At 60.0% G+C, this 18028-nt stretch overlaps 1 protein-coding gene across 2 annotated transcripts; it reads left to right on the forward strand.

The window, feature by feature from the left end:
* Positions 1-227: 227 nt before the first annotated feature.
* On the forward strand, positions 228-17093 carry SSRP1 (structure specific recognition protein 1). 2 transcript variants are annotated; one of them, XM_032785932.2, is made up of 17 exons: positions 228-313; positions 1094-1347; positions 2552-2737; positions 4904-5009; positions 5885-6075; positions 6246-6476; positions 6835-6938; positions 7482-7610; positions 8154-8375; positions 11511-11583; positions 12129-12267; positions 12456-12501; positions 14736-14853; positions 15427-15597; positions 15937-16028; positions 16250-16424; positions 16518-17093. In XM_032785932.2, exons 2-17 carry the CDS (start codon positions 1294-1296, stop codon positions 16584-16586), a joined length of 2106 nt encoding a protein of 701 aa, XP_032641823.1. In that variant the 5' UTR covers positions 228-313; positions 1094-1293; the 3' UTR covers positions 16587-17093. The 2 variants fall into 2 exon arrangements, with proteins under 2 accessions (XP_032641823.1, XP_032641822.1); XM_032785931.2 differs by having other exon boundaries at positions 246-313; positions 1094-1413.
* Positions 17094-18028: the final 935 nt, after the last annotated feature.

An 18028-nucleotide genomic window follows, 5' to 3' on the forward strand; every position in this document is an offset into this window, starting at 1 on the left:
CGGCCACAGCTCGGCCCTGGGCGAAGGAACCGCTGACACTCAGGCGGGAGACGGGGGAAGGGTCTAGGGGCGGGGCCTGGCGGTATGAGGGGCGGGGCTCCGCGTGCGCGCACCCCCCGCGCCGCGCGCTGCCAGACAGCTCGGGAGCGGAGCTGGCACCGCCCCAGAGGGTCCCGTCTAGCCGAAGCCCCGCTGGGACTCTATGGTAGGAGCAGTGCGCACGCGCAGGGGGCCCTTCACGGCCGGGGTGAGCCGGCAGGCGGATGCGGGGGGAGGGGAGCGGCTTCCGGTGGGGAGGGAGGCTCCGCATGAGGTTTGTGCTGCGCAGGCGGGAAATTGACCCCGGGGGGTTGGTACCTGGGGCCGAAGTGGGGTCAGTGCCTGGGGGTCGGTGTCCCGGGCAGGGTGGGGCGGGGGGGGGAGTGCCTGGTCAGGGGGTCCTGGGGAGGGGTCGGTTGCAGGAGGCGTCTTTGGTGTCTGGGGAGATGGGGCAGGGGGTTCTGGGGCAGGGGAGGGGGTCGGTCTGCAGGAGGGGTCTGGTGTCCCTGGGGAGGATGGCAGGGGTTCTGGGGCAGGAGGAGGGTAGTCTCTAGGGGGTCCTTGGTGTCTGGGGGAGGATGGGGCGGGAGGGGTCGGTCTCCTAGGAGGGGTCTGGTGTTTGGGGTGCAGGATGGGCAGGGGTTTCTGGGGCAGGGAGGGGGTCCGGTCTCTAGGAGGGTCTGGTGTCTGGGGGAGGATGGGGCAGGGAGGGGGTCGGTCTCTAGGAGGGTGTGGTGTCTGGGGGAGGATGGGGCAGGGGTTCTGGGGCAGGGAGGGGGTCGGTCTCCAGGAGGGTCTGGTGGCGGGGTGAAGACAGGGATGAGGAGGGTTCTGTCTGATCCTTCTGCTGGGGCTCAGCCTCCAGCCCCTGGAGAGCTCTATAATGCTCTCCAGCTGCCCATACCCGGCTGGGTGAGGCTCACTGGGTGGGTGGGAGCCTGCCCCTGTATCTACTCTGTGGCTACCCCATGGGTTCAGTCTCTGGGGGCTCCTGAGTTGGCTCCCTGCTGGGCCTCATCTTACTGGTGGGGTCCTCTCTTTCCTCTCCTCCCAGGTGCTTCGCTGTTTTGACACTCACCCTAGCTGCAGCTTCCTCCCCTCTGTGCTACCCCGGGCATGCGGGACTCGGGAGGGGACTGAAGAACTTGTTCATCTCTGAAGAGCTTCCTGACTGAACCTAGTTTCCAAAGCTCTCCCAAACCCATCGCTGGGAGACAGACCCCGCCAGAGTGGGTGAGGTGGGGAGGGGCCATCATGGCAGACACGCTGGAGTTCAACGAAATATACCAGGAGGTGAAGGGGTCCATGGTGAGAGATGCAGGAAACCTGGAAAGCCATTCCTTCCTGGGGGTGGGAAGCAGAGAATCTGGGAAGGTGTTGTTAGTGTGGCTGATGGAGTAGTGTATCTAGGGCTGAGACAAGGTGCTGAAGTGTGGTTCCGCTTTCATTACAGCTCTCAAGTTAAGTGGGGTCACAGCTGGAGTGCCACCCCAAAGTAAAACCTAGAAGCTGTAAGTGATTTGGGGGAGGGGTGTGTGCTTTTTCCCTGAGTCATTACTAAGCCCACAGATCAAGCAGCATGGTAAGAGAGCAGGGCTGCATCATTCTGATGAGACAAAACATGGCCAGACCCCCGTAGGTATTAAAGATCCGGTGACAATTTCCTGGGTGTTGGGGAATTAGCGCTAGTGTTTTGGCTGCATTCCCGCTCTGGTAGGTAACACTCGGCTGACCAAAGTTCACAGCCCGTTGGACTTCAGGGAGCAGACTCCTTGCATTTTGTTCTAAACTGTTGCATGGTGTCACCAAGTGCTGTGGGAATTGATGGGTGGCCTAGCCTGAATGGCTGAAACCTGGGAGCCTTTCAGAAAATGCAGTGCAAGATTCTTTTTATTCCCAGACGTGAGTGTTTGCCAGTTTACAGCGAAGGTGCATGGTGCCCTGAGCTTTATAAATGAGTCGGTTCCCATGCCAAGAAATCCAAATCTTTGGTTGTTGCTCATGATGGTTACACTGGGGAATGTTGTCCCTACGTCTGTGAAATGCCCTTGATTGGGCTGTTGCTCCTAAGTGGCCAGTCAGTCCTCTAGCTAAAGTGAATAAAGGCTTGATGGTGCCCCTCAGGCTGACTTAAACTGGAGAGCTGGCGCTATGGCCCTGTGATGCATGGGGGGTAGTTGAAGTGGGAGGCGAGGGGATCTTGGAGTGAAGCTTGCATAAGGGCGAGGGAGGGTGTTTGGGGTGGGTTTAGTGGTGTTAGTTAGATATGGGGTGCATGCACCCCTGTGTGGGAGAAGAGAGATGGTGGGGTTTCTGTTTTATATCCATGTGGATGGGTGTTAAGTAGCCTTTTCCCTGGAGGAGGAGGAGTGTTGCTGGCTGATGTGGGGTCCCAGGTGTATTCTGTGACACCATTCCAGAGGGTCACCACTGTTGTTGTCCCCAGCATGTGCACTTAGCTCTTGGAGCGTTGTCCCTGTGCCCCCTACCAACCACTGTGTCTCTCTGCCAGAATGATGGGCGACTGCGACTGAGCCGCCAGGGCGTCATCTTCAAGAACAGCAAGACAGGCAAGGTGGACAACATCCAGGCCTCAGAGCTAGCGGAGGGCATCTGGCGCCGGGTGGCACTAGGCCATGGCCTCAAGCTGCTCACCAAGAATGGACACGTCTACAAGTATGATGGCTTCAGGGAATCGGTGAGACCTTTGGCATGGCCGGCTCCCCCTTCTAGAAGCACCCACCCCACCCAGTGCCAGGACTCCCAGGGAGAAGTTACGTGGGTGGGCATCCCCAACCAGCTACAAGGTGACAATTGCTGGGCAACCTCCTGGATTTGCCGCTGTGGCATTAGTGCCTCAATGCAGCCCACACCCTCACAAGCCCTGGATCCCGTCTGGCTCTGTGTAAACACCTCCCTCATCCTGCCCTAAGGATCCTGTTGTTGGCCCAAACAGTTTGCCATGAGTTTTAGCTTCAAGGCTCTCTCCTAAGAGTCTTTTTTTAATTAATTGTGTTTATTACAGTAATGCCTAAGGGTCAGCTGAGAATGGGTCCCATTGCCCTAGGTTCTGTACAGAGTAGTAGATAGTCCCTGCCCTGAAGAACTTCTAGTCTAAATAGACCAGACAGACACTGGGTCGGGAGTAGGAGTGGAACACTACAAGCCCAGTGAAATATGTGATGGCAGCAAGTGTCTTGTTAGTGCCCTGGTATTTTTTTCTGGTGGGTGTAGTTAGGGGGCGATAAGCTGAAGGGAAGCAGGGGAGAGAATGGACCAGGTGTTGAGGGAAGTTGAGGCAAAGAGACTATGAGCGAGGGGCAGTGTTCCCTCTAATTTTTCCCACCTATGTGTGGAATGAATTTAGTTATGTGCACCAATATGGAAGTGAGGTGTGACTCATCATCTTCGTATTGGTGCACATAATAATTCAGGTGTTGGGGGTGTGGCCAAGGAGTTTGGAGTGTGGGAGGGGGCTCAGGGCTGGGGCAAAGGGTCGGGGTGTGGGCTCGAGTGGGAGTGCGGGTTGTGGGGTGGCACCAGGGGTGAGGGGCTCAGGGCTGGGGCAGGGTTGGGGTGGGCGGGATGAGGGTTCCAGCTGGGGTGTGGGCTCTGGCAGGGCCATCTCTGGGGAGTGTGGGGCCTGGGACAAATCAGCCTGTGTGGGGCCCCCTTAACATTTTTTATACAGGTGAAATCTGGTGTGGGGAGGGGACACCGGTGCTGAGGGGGGCAAGAGATGATGGAGAGTCACAGGGTGGCACCTATGCTGGGGGTGAGGGGGCTGGGGTCACCCTGGCGCTGGCGTGTTCTATTGGCGCTAGGATGCTGGCAGTGCAAGAAAAAGAAATACAAAACACGCTTCCCGCTGGTGAGTGCGGGCTTCACCCCTGCTGCTGGTGCCAGGCCCTCTGCTACCTCCCCAGGCTGGCCTGCACCCCCTAACCCCACCCCTCCTGGGCTAGCCTATCGCCCCCTGCATGACTCATTCACGCTGAAGTGTGGAGCCTGGAGCAGTTGCCCCGATTCGCCATACCCAAGGAATGGCTCTGGAGTGGGGCTGGGGATGATGGGTTTGAGGTGCAGGCTGGAGTACTCCCCCAGCATCGCCTGGGCTGGCGGGGAGGGCTTCTTCTCCCTTGGCTGTGGCAGGTCCGGGCTAGGGCTGGATTGAGGCTGGGGGGGAGCACCTTTTCCCCGGCCGTGGCAGGTCTGTGGCTGGGCTGGGTTGGATCTGGGGCCGTGGGAGAGGAATCTCCCCACCGCAGTCCTGAGCATCTGCACAGCGCTTAATAGGCTGCTGCCTGGCCACGCAGCTGAAAGGGAAGTTAGGTGCGTGGGAGGGCTGGAACAAACAGCCCATCAACACCAGGTAGAGAAAGTCCAGTCAAGCTGCAGGGAGTTCTTTGAACATGTAACTGTCCCTGCTTTGGCTGAGGCTGCTCTGACCGGCTGAGGTCTCTGACTGGCTCCTCTGCAGTTGCCAGTCGTGTACTGGGACGTATCCCTACGAGAGGTTTCCGCTCCACACGAGTGTCCAGCAAAGATGCGGGGCTGGTAACTCCTGCTTGCTCTCCCTTCGCTCTGTGGTTGTAGTTCGCCTGGTGGCTGATTCTTTCCCCAGCTCACTTGTTTCCTGGCACGTGCTTTGTGTTGCACGGGCCTAGATGGGAGAGCACTGGAGCTCCTCGCTGCTGCTCTTTGTTAGCCGGGGGAACTGTGGGGTACTAGCAGCGGCCGGGCCTCTCTGGGAGGGAAGGAGCCCTGAGGTGATCCGGGTGTGGGGAGGGAGGATCCCTGGGATCATGGCTCAGGCTGCTGGGGTATGGTGGCTTCTGATGGCCATTCTCTACTTCCCACTCAGGAGTTTGACAAGCTGTCAGAGTTCTTCAAGTCCCATTATCGTCTGGAGCTGGCGGAGAAGGATCTGTGTGTGAAGGGCTGGAACTGGGGGACTGTGAAGTTTGGAGGTGACTCTGGGGCTGTCTTCGCTGCTTGTGAAGCGTGGGACATGTTTACCTGCGGTAGCCTAGCCCATGATAGTGCAGCCGCATTTCCCCTGCTGTGACACCCGTGCTGGCGCTGTATCTGGCCCTGGCAAGCAATAGAGCCAGCCCAAGGTTCATAGTGCCACAACTCCCTGTGTCATTCTGCTCGTATTCGCGGGGCAGTGGGCCTGACTTGTCTGGATGCTCATCCCCGGGCAGGTTAGCCAGCCTCCTCCTCTGCCAGACACCGGAGATGGAGGCTAGTGGAGAGGCTGCAAATGGAGAGCCAAGCAGAGGCAGACAGATAGTTGGCTTCTGGTCAGGGGGCTGATGGGAAGGGATTCGAGGCCCTTGTGTCTCAATGGGCGTGAGCACCTGTGGCTTTGTTGCTTAACTGCACTTACCTCGGGGTAGCAGTACGGGTTAACAGCCGCCTGCAGCTTGGGGAGCGCTGGCTGCAGCGCTGTTAGCGGCGTGTGGCTGTGTGAACACAGAGCGTGTTGGGGAAGAACCTGTGAATGAGCTGGAGTTAAGCCTGTGGTGAAGTCCAGCTCTGGGAGATGAGGGGTGTAGAGCAGGGAGAGGAGCATAGGATGTGGGGGCTGGCGTTGGGAGTGGATGGCTAAGTGTGCAGCAGAGAGGGAGTAGCTTGTAGCTCCATCTTCTCCTGAAGGGGGCGCTTTGTTGTGGGGGAGCTCTGAGTTGCTCTTGTCTGCCGAGTACCACCTTGTAGCTGCTCAGCCCTGTCCTTGCCATCCGGGCTGCCGGCTGCAGAAGTTGTCTGATGGGAGGAGTGGCTGGCTGGGTGAGGTGGTCCATTGCCCCCTGCTGACCCACTGGGTTCCCCCTTGCCACAGGCCAGCTCCTGTCCTTCGACATCGGGGAGCAGCCCGTGTTCGAGATCCCACTCAGCAATGTGTCCCAGTGCACCACAGGCAAGAATGAGGTGACATTGGAGTTCCACCAGAATGACGATGCCGAGGTGTCACTCATGGAGGTGCGGTTCTACGTGCCACCCACGCAGGAGGATGGCGTGGACCCTGTGGAGGTGCGTGTGGGCCGAGCTGTGGGTGGAGGAGGCGTGGCCCATGTGGAGGTGGGAGTTCATGGGCTGGGGGGAATGGGGCTATGGCCTGCGTGAAGGGGCTGCGGGGGGAGATATGGGGGGCTGCATTCAGCTGTCTGGAATAAAGGCCTCCTGTCCTCCCCCACCCTTAGGCCTTTGCCCAGAATGTGCTGTCCAAGGCAGACGTGATCCAGGCGACCGGGGATGCCATCTGCATCTTCCGGGAGCTGCAGTGCCTGACACCACGTGGTCGCTATGACATCCGCATCTACCCCACCTTCCTGCACCTGCACGGCAAGACCTTTGACTACAAGATCCCCTACACCACCGTGTTGCGCCTCTTCCTGCTGCCCCACAAGGACCAGCGCCAGATGTTCTTTGTGGTGAGGAGAGGGATGGGGGGGAGGGGCTGGCAGATCCCTCCCACACACACACACTGCATTCTGGGAAAATGGGAGGGGCGGGGCTGGCAGATCCTCCCCCCCAACACACACACTGCATTCGGGGGGAAATGTGGGGGCTGGCAGATCCCACTCCAGTGTGCCTGGGAGGCAGGGTAGCCAGTGGATCAAAAGGCCCAGACCATCTACTTCTGTTGGGGGCTGAGAACTGGGAGGGAGGGGACTGCCCTGTGGTACTTGGGAGGGATATTGCATGGAGGTGAGAACTGGAATGGAGGAGATCCCTGATCCTGGTGTACTGGGATTCCTCACCTGTCCATATCCTTTGCTTCCTTTCCAGATCAGCCTGGACCCTCCGATCAAGCAGGGCCAGACACGCTACCACTTCCTGATTCTGCTCTTCTCCAAAGACGAGGACATCTCCCTGACCCTTAACATGAACGAGTGAGTGGCCTTCCTTCCCTAGCCAGTCTGGCCCTGCCCCCAGGCCTGTACCATGTCAGGATCCCTCTGCTCCTGCCAGCCTGGCTCTGCCCTGTGTCCAAGCCTGACCCCACTCTTCTCCCCCCTCTTGCCAACCTGGCTCTGCCCCCTGGCAGGACCCCTCCTGCCATCCTGTCTCTACCCCCAGGCAGCCCCCCGGCCATACCCTTCCTCTGCTAGCCTTGCCATGCTCCAGGCACGATCCCTTCAATCCCATATGGCCTCCAAACCTTGTCTGGCATGAGTGTCTGGCCATCCCCATCCAGGTTGGCTCACTTCCAAGCCTCAGGAGCGGGGTCTTTTCTCCTGGGAGTAGATGCTGTTGCCGAAGGGACATGTGTTGTCCTCCTTGGCGGCCCTCTTATCGCTGAGTGCTGAGGGCTTCCCATGCTCCTGTCTCTCTCAGTTGGTGTGGGAGCTCCTGGGTCATCCCGTGTTGTTCCTGCTGGTGCTGGGCTCTCTCCTGCCTTCTGTCCTCATGCTGCCGTTTTCCCCGTGCCGTAGGGATGAGGTGGAGAAGCGATTCGAGGGCCGACTCACCAAGAACATGTCTGGCTCACTCTATGAAATGGTCAGTCGGGTCATGAAAGCGCTGGTGAACCGCAAGATCACCGTGCCCGGCAACTTCCAGGGGTGAGCACACGGCGGGCAGGGGAGTGGGTCATGGGGCCTTCCTCTCTAGGGGGCTCCTGTCCCAGGGCATGGGTATTGTCTAACTGAGGGGTTGGTGAAAGGGGCACGGGACCTTTTTCCTTCTAATGGGTTCAGGCTCCAATCCAGTCCCAGGGAGATTGTCTTGGGATGGACGATCGAATATGGGCTCTTTCTTCTCTAGGGGCACCAGCTGGACTGGCTAGCTTGGGTGGCAGGGAGTGGGATACAGAGCCTGTTGCTAATTTAAATGTTTAGAAATGACTGACCTGTGAGGTCCCGTCCTTATATGCCTGGCTCTGGTGGACTTTTTTCCCCGTCTTGTGGCTGGGAGTTCCCAGTGGTGGGTGGGAGGAGAGTTGTGCCTCAGAGGGACGTGTGACAGATTCTCATCCCTTTATCCACCCCACCCCCCCTTAGCTGCTATCCCCTGGGGCAGCACCTGTGCATGGGAGCTTTGCTGGTGTGACCCCCTGTCTGTCTGTCTGTCTGTCTGTCTCTCCTCCCCCTTCCCTGCGTCCCCAGGCACTCGGGAGCCCAGTGTATCACCTGCTCCTACAAGGCCAGCTCGGGGCTGCTCTACCCGCTGGAGCGTGGCTTCATCTATGTGCACAAGCCCCCGGTGCACATTCGCTTCGACGAGATCTCCTTCGTCAACTTCGCCCGCGGCACCACCACCACCCGCTCCTTCGACTTCGAGATCGAGACCAAGCAGGGCACACAGTACACCTTCAGCAGCATAGAGAGGTGAGCCTGGGCCCCCCCCGCCTGCTGTGGGCGCGTGGTACACCTTCAGCAGCATAGAGAGGTGAGTCTGGGGCCCCCTGCCCGCTCTGGGGGCACGATACACCTTCAGCAGCGTAGAGAGGTGAGCCTGGGGCCCCTCACCCGCTCTGGGGGCGCGGTACACCTTCACCAGCATAGAGAGGTGAGCCTGGGGTCCCTCACCCACTCTGGGGGCGTGCGGTACACCTTCAGCAGTGTAGAGAGGTGAGACTGGGGCCCCTCACCCGCTCTGGGGGTGCGGTACACCTTCAGCAGCATAGAGAGGTGAGCCTGGGCCCCCCCCCGCCCACTCTGTGGGCGCGCGGTACACCTTCAGCAGCGTAGAGAGGTGAGCCTGGGGCCCCCCTGCCTGCTGTGGGCGCGCGGTACACCTTCAGCAGCATAGAGAGGTGAGCCTGGGCCCCCTCACCCGCTCTCGGCGCACGGTACACCTTCAGCAGCATAGAGAGGTGAGCCTGGGGCCCCCCACCTGCTCTCGGTGTGCGGGACACCTTCAGCAGTGTAGAGAGGTGAGCCTGGGGCCCCTCACCCGCTCTGGGTGTGCGGTACACCTTCAGCAGCATAGAGAGGTGAGCCTGGGGTCCCTCACCCGCTCTGGGTGTGCGGTACACCTTCAGCAGCGTAGAGAGGTGAGCCTGGAGTCCCTCACCCGCTCTGGGTGTGCGGTACACCTTCAGCAGCGTAGAGAGGTGAGCCTGGAGTCCCTCACCCGCTCTGGGGGTGTGCGGATACCACCTTTCAGCAAGAGTAGAGAGAGTGAAGCCATGGAAGTAACCTCACCCGCTCTGGGGGCACGGGAACACCTTCAGCCAGCATAGAAGAGTGAGCCTGGCCCGCCTCACCCGCTCTGAAGTGTGCGTGTACAAACCTTCAGCCAGTAGAGAGGTGAGCCTGGGGTCCTCACCGCCTGCCTGGGGCATCGACCAGATCACCCTTCACAGGTCAGCTGCTGCAGAGAGGAGGGTGTAGAGCGCGGCGTAGGCCCACGCCATCGCCGCTCTCTTGTGAGTGTGTCGGCGGCTGTAACCAGGTGTACCCACGCCCTCAGAGCCAGAGCGAGGAAGTGTCGAGCTCCGGCCCCGGCCGCGTCACGGGCGCGTGGGTAACGACCATGCAAGTGTGACTAGAGCACAAAGGCAATGAGCCGAGGTCTCGTCGAAGTGGGCTCCCCATCCTGCTTGGGGGCAACGGACACCTTTCAGCAGCGGCTTGAGAAGGTTGGCCTCTGAGCGTCCCTGCCCGCGTCGGTTCGCAACCGCGCACACCTTCCAACAGGCGAGGAGAGAGGTAGCCTGGGGCCCCGCCTGCTCTGGGGGCACGGTACACCGCGACAGCGTAGAAGTGAGCCTGGGCCCCGCGGCCGCAGTGCTGTGGTCCGGGTACACCAGGCTCTTCACGCAGCACTTCAGAGATGGCTGAGCTGGGTGACCCCCCCGTCGCCTGCTCTGATATGGGTCGCCGAGGCTCACACCCAGATTCAGCAGCATAGCAGAGGCGTAGCGCGTAGGCTCCCTCACACCACGGTGCTCTGGAGCGCGGCACAGTGCGCGCTTTATACACCAGCGTAGGAGAGAGGTGAGCCTAGGTCCCTGCCCGGTTCTGGTGCGACGGGACACCTTCATGCAGGCTGAGAGAGGTGACGGACCGGCCGCCCCTGCATCGCTTCGAGGAGGCGACGGTAAGCAAGGGCCCTCTTACAGCCATGCGTACAAGAGGCGGTCGAGTCCTTGGGCTATCCCTGCCTGCCTCTGGGTGTGGGACGGTAGCATTCCTTACCAGCCAGAGAGAGGGCTGAGCCTGCGGGGCCCCGCCCGACGTCATGGGCGCGTGGTACAGGGTCCTTCAGAACAGCATAGGGAGAAGCCGAGCCTGGGGTCCCTCAAGCTGCTCTGGGGGCACAAGGGACCACTACCAGGCTCCACCTCCTCTAACATGCCCTAGCGCGAGAGAGTGAGGCGGCGTGTATCCCCTGCCCGCCTCTGGGGCATGCACAGGGACACCTTCAACGCAGCAGTAGAGAGTGAGCCTCGGCAGAGCCCGTAGAGAGGTGAGCCTGGGGCCCCCTGCCCACTCTGGGGGTGCGGTACACCTTCAGCAGTGTAGAGAGGTGAGCCTGGGGCCCCTCGTCCGCTCTGGGGGTGCGGTACACCTTCAGCAGTGTAGAGAGGTGAGCCTGGGGCCCCTCGTCCGCTCTGGGGGCGTGGTACACCTTCAGCAGCGTAGAGAGGTGAGCCTGGGGCCCCCTGCCCGCTCTGGGGGCGCGGGATACCTTCAGCAGCGTAGAGAGGTGAGCCTGGGGCCCCCTGCCCGCTCTGGGTGTGCGGTACACCTTCAGCAGTGTAGAGAGAGGAGCTGGGGCCCCTCACCCGCTCTGGGCGCGCGGTACATCTTCAGCAGCGTAGAGAGGGGAGCCTGGGGCCCCTTGCCCGCTCTGGGCGCGCGGTACACCTTCAGCAGCGTAGAGAGGTGAGCCTGGGGTCCCTCACCCGCTCTGGGTGTGCGGTACACCTTCAGCAGCATAGAGAGGTGAGCCTGGGGCCCCTCACCCGCTCTGGGTGTGCGGTACACCTTCAGCAGCATAGAGAGGTGAGCCTGGGGTCCCTCACCCGCTCTGGGCGCGCGGTACATCTTCAGCAGCATAGAGAGGTGAGCCTGGGGCCCCCCGCCCGCTCTGGGCGCGCGGTACACCTTCAGCAGCATAGAGAGGTGAGCCTGGGGCCCCTGCCCGCTCTGGGTGTGCGGTACACCTTCAGCAGCGTAGAGAGAAGAGCATGAATTCCCCCCGCAAGCAGCTACTGTCTGCTCTCTCTCACCCTGTACCCACGGCTGTACTGCCTATTGCCCCATCTGTTCTCCTGGGCTGCCGCCGCCTTCCATGTGACACAGCCCTGTCTCACGGCCTGCACTGGTATCCTGCTCCTCGCTCAGCCCTGGGAAGTCTTTGGCACCACAGCCTAGTGGTGCAGGGCTGCCGTTCTCCATGCCATCACTGTGCACTGCCCTCTTGCTCGCTCGTGGATGGGGGAGCGTTAGACTCTGCCTCTCCATGACTCTGCCTCTCCATGACCCCGTTTCCCCACTGTCACCCCCCTGCAGGGAGGAGTATGGGAAGCTGTTTGACTTTGTCAACGCCAAGAAGCTAAACATCAAGAACCGAGGCCACAAGGAGGTACCTGCAGTGGGGTGGGGTGGGGGGGGGGGCTGGCTGGGTCCCCTGTCCCATCCTGACCGGGAGCCTCATAGCCGCTGGGTGAGGGCAGGGGCTTGTTCTCTCTCTCGCTGCAGATTCTGCCTCCTCACTTTCTCTTCTCTCCTTGCCCTTGTAGAAGAAAAAGGTCCGTGCGATTTTCCCCTCCTCCTGGTGCAGGTCTCCTCTGAATGGCTGTGGTGCTCTCTACTAACCACAGTAACCCCGCATGAGCCGTGGGAGGGAAGGGAGGGCCGTGCCCCCTTCCCCTCCCGATCTCCTTGCCGAGTGAGCCTCACCTAACCCAGTTAACACCGCTCCTCTGGTCCCTGCATGCAGCCTGTGCTCGGAGTGCTGAGGATCCTTTCCCAGAGTGGGGCAGGAGTGCACCCAGGAGCATGCTGGGAGTTGTAGTTCTCAGTTCTCTGCACATTTGGGGTGCGGGGGTGGCGTCTACCCTTCCCCTCTGCTGCGGGGGGAGGGGTGGAGAGTGGCACTGATGTGACCTCGCCCTGCTCTACATGCAGTCCATGCCACAGAGCTATGATGAATACGCTGACTCTGACGAAGACCAGCATGATGCCTACCTGGAGAGGATGAAGGAGGAGGGAAAGATCCGGGAGGAGAATGCTGATGACAGCAGTGATGAGTCTGGGGAGGAGACTGGTGAGACCTGCCCCTGTGCCTGGGGCTTCTCCCCCTGGCTGTGAGATCTGCCCCAGCTGGGGTCAGAGAGACATTCCCATACTCTTTACTCAGCCCTTTCTCCTGGGCTGTTGCCATCCCCATCCCCCTCTCCTGCCCTGCCCCCTCCCAGAGAGGAAGAATGACGCCTGCATTCCCTTTCCTTCCAGATGAGTCGTTTAACCCTGGGGAGGAGGAGGACGACGTAGCAGAAGAGTGAGTAGGGGACAGGGGCTGCCTGGCATGGGGCTCTCGGGCTGTCACCTTGCCCTCTGATTGGGCCATTCTCGGATGGGAGCCTTACCTGCGGTGGCCGCTGGAGCTGGACATTGTGTGTGTGGTGCCATCAGTGCTGGCCTCCCTGTGTGCTGGGAAGTGTCGTGCTGCCATGCGCAGGCAAGTGGCTCAGTATGGGGCACTCTGCCTTTATGGGGCCTCCAGAGCTGATGGCTCAGCCAGAGGCACTGTCACCTCTGCCAGTGCTCCAGTGCACAAGGTGGCCTGGTGCTGCTGTCTGAGGCTTGTGTCTCCCTGGCCCTTTTCACCGGCTTAAGGCCATTAGGTTCAGTGGCCAGCCATCAACTTGGGGAACTCCCTTCTGTTGACCTAAATTGCCCTGTAGCCCCAGTGGGTTCTTCTTTTCCTGCCCTAAGCTGTTAAACAGCTGCTGCCTTTCCCCTCTGAGGCTGCTGCATCTCAGTGGTGGGTTGTACAAGTGTCTGAAATCGAGGGGCTGCTTACATTATCTGGGGCAGGGACTGTCTTTCTTGCTATGTGCTTGTACAGCACCTTGCACTGCGCGGCCCTGATCCGTGACTGGTGCTACCACAATACAAATCATAGGTTCCCTGAATGAGGCAGGGTGGTTTCAGAGCAGAGGATAGGCACTAGGTTTTTGCCTCTGCTGCTTCCTGAGATTTGTGCTCTGGAGCAGCGCAGCTGGCACGCCTGCCAGAGGGAACACTGCTGCCAGCCGCAAAAATGATCCGGACTGAGGGGACTGCGTAATGTGGAAGAGATCTTTGTAGCACGGAGCAGCAGTAACTGGGTGGACATTGTGCAGCTGTATGAATCCCGGACCTTGGAGGACCAGGAATCTGGGGGTGCTACTCAGGGCATGGTGGGAGCAAATGGCAACAGGGAGAACTCTGGCGAAGATTTCCCGCCACCAAGATCCGCTGGGTTGTGGGGTGGTGTCACAGATCCACAGGGTCTAGTCCATGCCCATCCTATAACCAGTTCCTTGGGAGTGACCCCTGTGTGGGTCCTTGGGGCCTAACACACTACAGGGCCAGGCCCATGGCCTCCAGGACTCCCAAACTGGGCCTTGGGGCCCCAGCAATCCCTCTCTCTCTCCATGGCTCCCTGCAGCAAATCCAGCCAAGCCAGACCCCTGCAGGATGTTTGTATCATCCCCGTTTGGGGCGCTGTGCTGTCAGGGGTATCTGCAGCGACAGCAGCAGCAGCCTTCCCAGACACAGGGGAACATTAGCCTCCTGGCCCACAGGATCGGAAAGGCCTTGATTCGTACAGAGAGGCAAAGCTTGAGCCATAGTCCAGCCTGGCCAGCACCGGTGCAATTAGCCAGCCAAGCTGTTGTGGCTTCTATGCATCTGGCTCCTTGTCAGCTCCAAGGCCTGGCCACAGGCCTCCTTTCCCTTTTGTTCTCCTGCTGGGGCCTTTGTGCTGCTTCTCGGCTGAGGGCTGGGGGAACGTCTCCTTCCTCCTGGCTGGTGGCTGCTAGGGGTGAACAGCCCAGCCATTGGGGTTCCTGCTCTCTTGCTGGATGCTTCATTGATGTACGTTGGTTTTCACCAGTCCTTTGCCGACCCTTCTTCCACCCCAGGCAGCCATGGACTCATGCTCTTACAGCAGATTTAACCTTTTTGCACCACTGCATAGCAGTGCAAAGAATAGAGGGAAACTGAGGCGTGAAATGAGGTTCATAACAATGTTACAGAACATTCCCTCTTGGTCCCAGGTGGGGTCCCGGGTCAGGAACGGGGAACCCGTCGCCTGGGAGGTGGCCCAGAGAGAGCGGGCCTGTGCTGTGCCCCATACTCTGCTCAGAGGGACTCACGTCTCTCCAGCGGGGATGTCTGTGCTTAGCACTGCCACTCGGGTTCTGCTGCCTGCAGGTCTGAGGTGACACCCAGGGATGGGAGCAGTTGGTGTGGGGACGAGCTGGCTGTGCCCCTTGTACCTTGCCCAGAGTGCTTGGTGGTGCCTCTTGCCACCCTGTTTTAAGGGACAGGTGAGGAGGCTTTTCCTGTTGCCATGCTCAAGCCGTACTAGGAATGCCCTAACCCTTCCAGCCAGCACCCCTGGAGCAATCTGCCCATGCAAGGCCTGATCTGTGCTGACCTCGCTGAGCTGGGGCTGCCAGCCCTGGGAGCAGTGGTGTTTGGTGCAGGGGGCGGCTGATGCCAGGCTCCTATTCCCTCCTGCAGGTTCGACAGCGAAGTCTCTGCCAGTAGTGATGGTGGCAGCGACCGTGAGGAGAAGAGGAAGCCAGCCAAGAAAGCCAGGATTGTCAAGGAGCGCAAGCCCCGCAAGAAGCCGTCAGAGGTGAGAGCTCTGCCCTGGCAGACGGGGCTACATGGGTCCTGACCACTGGCTCTGAGGAGTGGGATCCTCTACCGCCAGCACGCAGGCCAGCCCTGTGGGGAGATTGAGACTTCGGGAGCTCTGCTTAGGGGGCTGATGAGGCCACGAGTGAGTGTCCTCTGTGATGGGGAACTGTCCTGAGGGTCCCGCTGCTCCCCAGCTCAGGACACTAAGCAGCCTGCAGCTGGGGGTGAGCTGGGGGTGAGTGACTTGCCTCCATGCCACAGAGCTCTTCAGCCACTTCCCCAACCCCAGTCTCACCTCACAGCCTCCCTGCGTTCCTGCCCCGCTGGCTCCATTGGGCTCCTTGGCCCTAGTTCCCTTGTCTTAGTCTTGTGCTGCCTGGGCCCTGTGAGTGTGTCTGGCTGCTGGGGGGAACGGCTGGGGTATCGAAAGCCTTGCTCTAGTGTTAATGGGGGGCACAAGGGGCCTTTGCCATGGGAGCCAGAGCCTCTGGCCCAAGGAACTGTAGAGCTTCGTCTTGATGGATCCCCTGCTTGTTCTCTGTTTGCACCTGCCACCTCCTCTTGCCAGAGTAAGAAAGGGAAAGACCCCAACGCCCCGAAGAGGCCCATGTCTGCCTACATGCTGTGGCTGAATGCCAGCCGCGAGAAGATCAAGTCAGACCACCCTGGCATCAGCATCACCGACCTGTCCAAGAAGGCTGGGGAGCTCTGGAAGGGCATGTCCAAGGAGAAGAAAGAGGTGGCCTTGGGTTCGGGGTGTGGCATGTTGTAACTGTCTTTTGGTGGTGTGGGTGTTTGGGGGAGGGGGCTGTGTCTGGGGATGATAGGAGCAGTGTTGGGTGTAGGCCTGGTGTGGGGAGTTCTTGGGGAACCGAATGGAAAAGGTCTTGGAAGCCAACCCAACATGGGGCAGGGGCTGTGTCTTGTTCAGGGAGGGGATGGGCACGGGCATCTGTTTTTGGCGGGCTGGCAAAGCATGCTGGGGGTAGCTTTGTATCTGATGGGGATCAGAAGTGAACTGAGGCGAGGGGGCTGGTGAGCAAGGGGGAGCATCACCAGCTCTGTGCTCTTGTGACAGGAGTGGGATCGCAAGGCGGAAGATGCCAAGAGGGACTATGAGAAGGCCATGAAGGAGTACAGCGAGGGGGGCAAATCGGAGAGCTCCAAGAAGTAAGTTGGCTGGGCTGCTGGGGCCACTGGGGTGGGTGACGAAGGGCTGTGACCCCGTCTCCCCGGAGGGTAGGCAGCGAGATGGCGGGGAAAGGTGTGGCCCATGTAGAGTGTGAGGAGTGGAGGATTGTCTGTTTCCTCCCAGGCCTGTGGCACCTCTACCAATGCAGCAGGGGCTTGGGATGACCCTGTGATTGCTCGCTGTCCCCCATCCTGCACAGAGAGAGATCCAAGAAGAAGCAGCAGCAGCAGCAGCAGCAGGGGAAGGGGAAGGCAGAGAGGAAAGCGGCACCGTCCAAGGCCCTAGCCAAGTCCCCCGCCAAGCAGCTGGGCGAGAGCTTCAAGAGCAAAGAGTTTGTCTCCAGTGAGGAGAGCTCTGGTGACAACAAGAAGGAGGTAGGTGCAGGTGGGGCAGGAGGGGCACCCGCCCCAGTTGGCAGCTGTGGCTGTACGTGGTCTCCTGTTAACACACTTCCCCTCCCCCCACAGGACTCGGAGGAGGAGGAAATCGCCAGCACGCCCCCCAGCTTGGAGGACTCAGCATCTGGCTCAGAATAGAGCAACCCCTCCCCCTCACTTTAGCCCTGCCCCTTTCCTGACTGCACAGGTCATAGGTCACTGAGTTGAGGCCTAGAGACCTCCCTCCCCCCCAGTGCCCCCACATTCGTTCTGCCAGGGGCATGGGCTGGAGGGGTAATGCGACTGCTCTGCTGGCTAGAACCTGCCCTACTTCTGGACCTTCCCTGCCCCCTCCTCCCTCATGGAATTGCAGGACCTATGCTGAACTCTGGAGAAAGACAGAGGGTGCTAGAGAGCAGGGGAGGGGGCGCACCCCTCCTTTCTCTCCATGCTGTGGGAGCCCCCCGTGTCCTGTCAGGAAGCCCTCCCAGCAAATGGGGGCGTGGGGGTGGCCCACAGGCCTGGCAGTGGGGAGCTAGCTGGCTGGGAGGGCTCCATCCCTTGGCCTGTAGTCGGGCTCTGTCAGTGTTTTTTATGTTCTGTTTATTTTTGTATTTCTGATCTGTTCACGCAGCAATTGGATGGAATAAAAACCAAGTGACTTTGGACGGAGCTTCTGTCTGTCGGAGCGTGGCCAGGGGACAGATCTCCCAGTGCCAACAGCTTCCCCTCTAGAGCAGGCAAAGCCCCACTCTTGCCAGAGGGGGCAGGAGGCCACTCTGGAACTGTGGTCTCCCCTCCCGCTGGCTGCGTTTCCCAGGCATCACAGAAGGAACAGCTCTGCCTGCCTGGTGCTGAATTTGGGCCAGAGCCTTATCTCACTGCGTTCCAGTAAGCTGTGGTCCTAATTGTATTAAAGGCCATCAGGCACCTTGGGTAGCCACCTAATGAAGGAGGCAGTCAATAGCAATGAGGTTTAACCAGGTGTTAGGGGCTCCTTTCCCTCCCCTCTCCTGCTGCCAGGGCCATCGCTAGCCTCAGCAAGGCTGGGAGGGTTGTTCCCAGCACAGCTTAAGGTAGGGAACCGTAGCCCAGCAGGGGGTGCTGTGACTCAGGCGGTGGGAGCCCTTCCCTCCTTGTCACACCCAATACCTCCCAGCTGCGTGTTGCTGAGGGATGCAGTGTCCTGGGGCTGTGGGCACTTGGTTGGCATCCAGTGCTTCCCCTCCCCCTGGTTCTGCTAGTGGCTGCCCTTGGGGCTGCATGGAGGGCTCAGAGCCTCATCACTCTCCCTTCTGGGGCTGGAGCTCTGACCAGCTCGAACTGCACCAAGAGTGGGCGAAGGGGAGTGTGAGGCGCTGACCGACCAGATGGTGGATGGAGCATCCATCTCTATTACAGCCATCACAGGCCTTGCTGCTAGGACAACTAATCTGAGTTGGGGGAAGGAGGCCTGATCTGATTAGAGCCTATTATCAGACCTCAGTGCTCCATTAAAGTATCTGTGGCTCCACTTCCAATCACCTGTGTGTCAGAGGGCACACTCTGACTCACTCTAATTGAATCAGCACTTTTGCTAGACTGCAGCTCTCAGAGAGGGA

The sequence above is a fragment of the Chelonoidis abingdonii genome, chromosome 4 (genome assembly GCF_003597395.2).
Source record: "Chelonoidis abingdonii isolate Lonesome George chromosome 4, CheloAbing_2.0, whole genome shotgun sequence".
NCBI classification, from domain to species: Eukaryota; Metazoa; Chordata; order Testudines; family Testudinidae; genus Chelonoidis; species Chelonoidis abingdonii.

Excerpts from the sequence above, each read along its gene's own strand:
- SSRP1 (XM_032785931.2), top strand. The coding sequence starts at position 1,294 with ATGGCAGACACGCTGGAGTTCAACGAAATATACCAGGAGGTGAAGGGG. Across the intron at positions 8,376-11,510 it reads ACCTTCAGCAGCATAGAGAG|GGAGGAGTATGGGAAGCTGT; the intron begins GTGAGCCTGGGC and ends ACCCCCCTGCAG. Across the intron at positions 14,854-15,426 it reads CCCGCAAGAAGCCGTCAGAG|AGTAAGAAAGGGAAAGACCC; the intron begins GTGAGAGCTCTG and ends TCCTCTTGCCAG.